At 33.4% G+C, this 8,168-nt stretch overlaps 1 protein-coding gene across 1 annotated transcript; it reads left to right on the forward strand.

Annotated features, from left to right (window-relative positions):
* Nucleotides 1-3,255: 3,255 nt before the first annotated feature.
* LOAG_02529 (hypothetical protein) lies at nucleotides 3,256-7,773 on the forward strand (the record flags this gene model as incomplete). The annotated part of the gene is made up of 13 exons (XM_020446034.1): nucleotides 3,256-3,472; nucleotides 3,749-3,919; nucleotides 3,996-4,121; nucleotides 4,316-4,470; nucleotides 4,707-4,812; nucleotides 5,185-5,293; nucleotides 5,474-5,553; nucleotides 5,837-6,053; nucleotides 6,256-6,324; nucleotides 6,537-6,700; nucleotides 7,148-7,304; nucleotides 7,424-7,427; nucleotides 7,552-7,773. The coding sequence occupies 13 exons, from the start codon at nucleotides 3,256-3,258 to the stop codon at nucleotides 7,771-7,773; spliced, it is 1,797 nt and encodes a 598-aa protein (XP_020303578.1).
* Between the last annotated feature and the right edge of the window lie 395 nt (nucleotides 7,774-8,168).

Below are 8,168 nucleotides of genomic sequence, written 5' to 3' on the forward strand. Positions count from 1 at the left end.
TTTCCTTCAAATATTTTCAAATTTATTTTTACATACTTTTGGTTGTTATAAATACAGAAAGGTCATAATAAGTATCAAAATTTACAATAAGTAAAAACCATTTTCTTTAAATACGAAACTAAATTTACAATAAGTATAATGCGCTGTAAATATAAGAGTACATAGTGAATGTAAACCATAACTCCCATGAGTGGTATTTAAAGAGCAACTAATATAACTAATAAAAATAAAATAGTGAACAAATGGAACTGATTGGCGGAAAGCATTTCAAACAACAAATAAAATTATTTTTCATCTTAACATGTATACTGTAGTCATTTAACGCATTATAAGAGTGATACCTGGCAGGTATGAGAATAATGAATTGTGTCTAAGCAATTAACACTTACTCGTATAATAAGTTATTTAGTATTTACAGTATGGGCGTTAAATGATTAGACTAATTATTGTCAGTTGTGGTCATCTGGCTGCCCCGTTATTACTATGGTAAAACATATCACTGATACGGTCAGATTAGGGTTCCAATCTCAGTTTGATTAAAGATCAAATGGTGTTCAACGAGAGATTTTGGAACAGTAACGATTTTCTCCCCAATTGAAAGACTAAAGAGCAAGTTCATTTCCTCCCCTTCATTTTTCTACTGTAATCATTTGCACTTATTTAGAAAATCAAAATCGATTTCCGTGTTTGGGAGTGAGGAAATTTTCGAGTGCACGCCAAAATTCAAACATTTTAGTCATATGACACGCGTTGGTTCCTGCTTTTGTGTAAAGTTACCATGGAATGAAGTTTTTTACTACTTTAAAAAATATTTTGATATTCATTGTGATTGATATTTTCTTCGAACGTTGCTCATAAATTACTGATGTTGATAAAAAACTGAGCAGATTTCTTATTTATATTCAATGATAATCAGTAGAATGAGCTGTTTGGTGTTCTGTTACACTCCGTTCAATTAAAGGGCATCGAGAAAATAACTCGTTTCATATGAATTCAGGGAATGCAAATAGATTTTCTGTCCTGATATCATGTCTTACATCACCGTGCTATTATTCCATTGCCATAATTAGTAAAAAGGGGCGGTCCAATCTTGGTTTATTTTATGATAAATAGGATCAGAAACATTGCATTTGTTCATATTTCTCTAGCGTGGGCAGCCAAGGAAGATATCAGATTTGTAATAAATTCCGAACTCTTCCTGACTTTTGCATTCATTTCAATCGAGATAACCAATTTAGAAAAAGCACACTCCATACCTTCCCTATTACGGTTGTGAAATACGTTACAGTATCTTTTTCCCCTCCAATGCTGATATTGTCAGCTAGGATGGTCCAAGTTTCAATTTATGTTATTAACTGTCGGAATTACGGTATTTTTTTATTTTGTTTTATCCGAAATGGAATGTGAAGGAAACATTGTCAAGTTGATTCGTAGAAGATTTCTGTCCCACATAAAGCTGTTTCGTTCCTATCAAATTTGCTTCTACTTATTTTTCAGCAAAAGTTAAATATTTTGCAAAGATTTGCTGCGATATTTTTATTGAAAAAGTCCAAACAGTTACTTCAGAATCTGTAAATATTCAAATATTCCCAAAACTGGTACAAGTAAAATTTGTTTCTAAATTGTATGTCGCGCACTTCTCCCATTTTTTCTTTTATTACTAATCATAAGTACCATTTCAACCAAGTTTGAAGTGAATCTTATATTTTGCGCCTTCTCAACATAATTTGGGATTAACTTGGTTACTAATTAGATTTGGGTTATAATTAATCTCCTTGTTGAAATAATTCCCTAATGGCAAATAATAGCATGGTGACGTGCATTTCCAATTTATCAAGAAGACTTTGTCTCCTCTCTGTGCTGCTTGGTTCTGTCGGTCTCTGAACTATATTAATAAAATCTTAAACACTACTTCGACTTTTTTGCTTGTTTGCTTGTATACTTTAATTGCCGCATTAAAACACATGATCGAAACTATCGATTGATTAAGAGATATTCAGGCAAACTTACATAACCTGTACGGTTTTCATATTAAGCAATAATTCACTTCCTCATTACTTCTATGACGTTGTGAAGATATCACACAAACTACTGAAAATGAACCGGGTGAGATTTCATGTTTCTTCAGAAAATGAGACCATTCCTCATCCTATTAATAGTTTTCATGAAAATCAAGCTATGAAGAGAATGTATTACTGGACGATTACAGGTTTTAAGATACAGTCATAAGAAGGCCCGAAGTCGTGATTCATTTGATCAACATTGTCACAATATTACAAAACCTCAAATGAAATTTGACATTTTCTTCCTTTTCCGAAAAAGCCGAAAAGTACAAGGAACTCAATAAAAAATATTTTAAATGAAATGTAGGAATTGTGGAAATTTTTGCAGCCGTGTACAAAATTACTTACCAGTTTCCTCCGCTTACCTGGAGCTTTAGATGGTGAAATTTGACTTTTGCTGCTGTTGATATAGTATCCGATGGCAAGACAATTATTTCCCAATAATTTACAAAGGTAAAACAAAAGGTTTCTTTGAAGAGAACGATAAAAGCAATTCTTACTTTTAATCTGTTTTTCTGTTTTCTTCAATGTAACCGTCTAATTTATATATGGTGGAATGTTCTGAAATTTCTAAAAGGCGAACATGAAATAAATGAAACCTTAAGCAGTCACTCTAAGTTCAATTTCGGACGAGTGTAATAACGCAAGTTTTGAAAGTACACCACAGCAATATCTAATGAAATACTTTGGATAATATATTTCTTTACATGAAACCAAATTATATATGGTCTAATTTATATATGGTGGAATGTTCTGAAATTTCTAAAAGTTCGTGGGTCAGTAAACATGACGTTAGGAATTACTTAGTTCGCACAAATTTGTGAAGTAATCAGCATATTCAATCAGAAAAATAGCGCCATTCTGCAATACTACCAATTTCAGCAACATAGCTGTAATATTACAACAATTGAAAGTCCAAAATAAAGTTCACTTCAAAAGAACTGGTTCTATGTTCAGAATAGTGATGAAAGTTAACAGATTACATCCTATAATATGATATTATTCTGCTTAGATGTTAGATCAGAAAAAAGCCGTATCCAACATTTTTAGAGACTGTCATGGCAATTCATGCGACGGTTACTGGTAAATACTGTGGCTTGACCGGATTGTAGACGTTTTCGTCTTGCATATTAATTTGCAGGACTAACTTATCTGCACGATCCGTCAATCAGCTAATTTTGCAGATAAAGAAATGAGCACAGTCCCAAGTTCTACTAATCGTAAACCAAGCACGCAGCCAAAACTTGGTGTCTTCGTTTATTTACTAGTATCTATGGCTGTAATTGGTGGCTTTTTATTCGGTTATGATACCGGTATTGTTTCAAGTACGATGCTTTATGTGGAACATAATGCTGGTATGAGGCCTATGAGCACGCTTTGGAAGGAACTAATCGTCAGCATAACACCAGGTCCTCGGTTTCCAGTTACTCTCATTTTAAATTACGATTGTAATATCATTGAGTGTTCATTCATCAAAATATAATTGATTGCATTGAGCTTAAACCTATTAATAGAAAATATGTTGAGAAGTTAGAAAGGTTAATCGTTAGGTTGAACCTAAGCTTTTTTGAAAGAAGTCGACACTTCTTACCATCTGGCACCAAATATCATTACAATCTTGATGGCATGGATTATGAGAACCTTTAATACTTGCGATCCTAAAAAATTGGCAAAGATTGTTTCAGGCACAGCTGTGATCGGTTCTCTATTCGCTGGTCCAGCATCTGACCATTTCGGGAGAAAGAAAGTCATCTTGTTCTCCAGTATTGTGTTTGTGTTTGGTGCAGTTATTTGTGCGTTATCCCCTGAAAAAATAACATTACTTATGGGGAGATTTCAACTCGGTCTTGCTATTGGTGAATTATTCTGAATTTAAGATTGCAAAATTATTTTATATTTATGTAATAATTAGTGAATTATATTACTTTTTAGGATTTGCATCAATGACAGTGCCAATTTATGTTGGTGAAGCATCCCCTTTGCACATTCGTGGCATTCTACTTACTGCTTTCCAGTTAATGATCACCTTTGGCTTGATGGCTGCCAATATCATTGCTGGTTTGCCTTTATTTTCGTTGAAATTTCAAAATTTCTAATAACAATATTTGGTATGAATATACTATCAAAATGGAACACTCTAATTTATCATTAGAAAATGAAACAACCGGCATATATTTATTGGAAGTTCTGTTTAAAATAGCAGTATTTTTCGAAGTTTAACAAAGAACACTGCTTCAAATTTTATAATTAAGGTGGATTCTCATATATTGATCCTGTGAATATTGGCTGGCGTTTAATATTCGCATTTGCTGCTCTACCAGGTGTAATACAATTCGTCGGTTTTTTGTTCCTGCCCGAGAGCCCACGATGGTTATATAAAATGGAACAAAAGGAAGAAGCCTGCAAGGTTAGTTTATTCGAATATTTAATGATATAAATGTGTTGTTTCCAAACTGCTTTTCTTTTAAATCATGGTGAATGAAAGTAAAGATTAAGTCAATATTCAGATTTTTCTTAACTTTGATAGCGTTAGGCAAACTTTCCCTCAACGTCAAAACAGCTCATTCTCTTCTCTCGATGTCTAAGTCTTAATCGTATCAATACGTTTAATCAGTGAGCTATACTGAAAAAGAACCACTGCAGGTTTTGAGGAAAATCTACAATGGATACGAGGATTGGATAGCGTATGAAATTTCTGAAAACGCGGAATCATTGGAAAGTGAAAAGAAAGCTAAAGAGGCTGTCGGTGGTGATTGTTTCTTTAAAAATTTAATTTATTTAACTTTTTACTTGAAAATATCTTTTTGTTCTGTTCAGTGGACAATAATTTATTCATTATGTAGATGTGTTATCATTTCACACAGCTGTTTTACTGGTGCGATCATATGCACATCATTATCTATCTACTATCAACCAGGTTCAATGATATATTACTAGTCCTACTAACTCCGATGGAAATAGATGGTGGGAAGGAGAGGGTGAGGGGGAAGGGTGAAGAAAATCAGACCTGTATTTATAAAAAAAATTATATTTGTACGAGCTGAAATTGTGAGTACGCCAGCATATTGATGTCACTCACTGAGTGTGCTAAGAAATGAAACTGAATATAAGGACTGTGCAGAGTCGATGTTGCTTGGACGAATCTTAACAACACCGCATGTTCTGAAAGCACTTGTTATTGGATGCTCGTTGCAAGCTTGTCAGCAACTTTCTGGAATTAACACCATTATGTTAGTTTCGCATATTGAATGCAGGGTTTTTTATGATTCAAAATCAGATATTTCGAAACAACAGAATTTACACTTATATTGAGATGATAGAATACTAAAATGATCGCTTCGGTATAAGTCAGAGCAGAAATTTAGGTTTTGTAGTCCTTATATTTGCGAATATGAACAAACATCACTTAGGTATTATACGGGTACGATAATTCAATCAGCTGGTGTTCAAGATCCACATACGGCTATCTGGATTTCAGCTGGCATTTCAAGTAAGTAGCTATAGTAACCCATATCAAGTAAGCTCATAAGAAATTAAAAAATTTTTGATAATCAAGATTCCATATCAGAGCAGAAATAAAGTGCATTGAAATGTATATGGCATTTTGCTGAAATGGTTGCTAATTCGTCAGATGTTCTTTAAAACAGGATCACGTTGTTCAAATATAAAAATGCTTCGCAGCGGGCATCTTTTCGATAATTAGTATTCAATTGTCCATGAAATTTTGAAATCAAGTTCCAAGACTAATATTTGCTAAAAGCTAACTATTCCAGGTGTCAACTTCTTGGCCACATTTGTGCCCATGTATTTAATAGAGCGTATTGGGCGTCGGCTATTGCTATTTATATCAATGACTGGTGTGATATTAGCATTATTTGCTATGGGATCCTCTTTTTTATTAATAAATCTTGATTCAGCTGCTTCGCTAGATCCAAACACCATCTCTCTCGATACTTCTGTAGATCACTATATGCAGTGTCGAGTCTTAAGGTTTCTTCCAAAACCTAGCTTTAATGATAAAATTAAAAAAAATTGGCTGTTTGAAAATTGATTTTGACTTCTATTATGGCATAAAAGTAAATCATAGAATCCATCTATCTATGCCAAGTATCAAACTGTCCAGATATTCATTGTGATTCATTTAACTTGTTGCAGTGACAGCTAATTTCTTCTAAACAATAGTAATTTGCAGCAACTGCGACCATTGTGTTACTGATGAAAAATGCGGCTTTTGCCAACCGAGCCTCGATTCACCTGAAGGGTTCCTTTTTTATAATTTTCATTTTTTTGATCCAGTTAAAACTTAAGCATAAATCTCACTATATTCTTTACCCCAAATAATATACCATTTTATGGCTGTCTAAAAATTCCGGCAGCAATATGCAAGCGTGATCTCAACTTTTGTTCCTGAAATTCTATAGTGAATATAAGAATTTCTTCAACTGTCATATAATTAGTATAAATAATTTTCAGTTATTGTTTACCATATTCACGCGTATTTCCCGACCGATCACTGATTGGGCCATGCGAAAACAGTAGCACAGCAACAACCAAATGGGCACATTCATTCTGTCCATCAAAATACGCATTTTTACCCATTGCTATTATGGTGTTCTACCTGGCATTCTTTTCTATTGGCATGGTTTTCTTTAAATTCCTAAATTTTTGAATCTTGTTTTCTTACCAAGAGAGAGAGAGAGAGAGAGAGAGAGAGATAATACTCGGAGTAAACTTCTGTACAACACAGATCTATTTGAATTTTTCGGATGGATCGTGAATGCATTTAACTAGTACATTGTAGTCAACTGGCATAATCAACGGAAAACGATTCCTATGAGTTCCATTTAAAGACCTAAAATTATTTAGAAATGAAATAATTTACTGCTTTTGATGGAATTTATATTTGAAATTTGTTAAATCACCAGATCGTTAGTGTTTACTCCAAGTCTAGGAACATATCCGACATGCAGTGCACGCTCCATATAGATTAACGCGCATAGCCTCATTTCTTTTACTTCTCAAGAGACAATTAATTCTTCAATAATGAATTTTCACTTGAATTCTTTTGCCATTATTCATTTCAGGTTACGCACCAATGCCCTGGGTGTTGAATGCAGAATTTTATCCACTTTGGGCACGAAGTACATGTTGTGCATTGTCAACATCCTTCAACTGGATATTTAACTTGATTATTTCTTTGACATTTTTATCCCTCACGCAAGCTGCTACTAAATATGGTTAGTTATTTTTCTCGTTATTCCAATCGAAAACCTTTAAAACAGATACGAAGTTTTGATTTTTCAAATATTATTTGGTAGATTTTGGAAAATGAAACCTATCCTGTGGAAGCAATATAAAAGTACTGTATTACTAGTAGCCAGACCACGGATTTGGTTCAAAATTACATTTTTGTTAAGTTTAGCCAAGTTGAAATATGTGAAAATTTAACAGATATAAAATTATACCACTTTAATGAATAGCATTTTAGGTGCATTTTTTCATTTATGGTTGTATAACGTGCGTTGCGCTTAGCTTTTTCTACTTTGTCATACCCGAAACAAAGGGCTACAATATTGAAGAAATCGAATTACTGTTTATGTCTCGAGCTAAAAAAAGGCAACAAATCATGCCAATGACTGATCAGCGATTTAATGAGAAAAAACACCGCGATATGACAAGAGTCACCTGTAATCAATCAGACGTATTTTGACCCCGCTATGAATTGTAACTTCAAATTTCTTTCAGCTGTTAGCTCTAGTCTCTTTAATTTTCATTATTGTCCCAACACTTATAACCATCGAAAATGAGGTTTTCGATGACAGGAAATAGTTAGTGGAATGAGACTTATCGTTGGGACTTCAACATTTTTCAATTTCCATGTCCACAGAAGCGACAGCATTTGATCAGGTTATTTTTATATTTATTTTAAGAATTTATTTCAATACTTTTATGTATTTATTTCGTTCCTTCATCCGAACACTTACAGAACAATGCTATGGATTTCACGGACCTACTTCAGATTCAATTTTATCCTGTCATTATTTTAAATAAGTAGAAGAGCCTTCGTGAAGTTCTGCGAGATTAGCAGATTCATTTTTATTGCAA

The sequence above is a fragment of the Loa loa genome (genome assembly GCF_000183805.2).
Source record: "Loa loa unplaced genomic scaffold supercont3.291, whole genome shotgun sequence".
NCBI classification, from domain to species: domain Eukaryota; kingdom Metazoa; phylum Nematoda; class Chromadorea; order Rhabditida; family Onchocercidae; genus Loa; species Loa loa.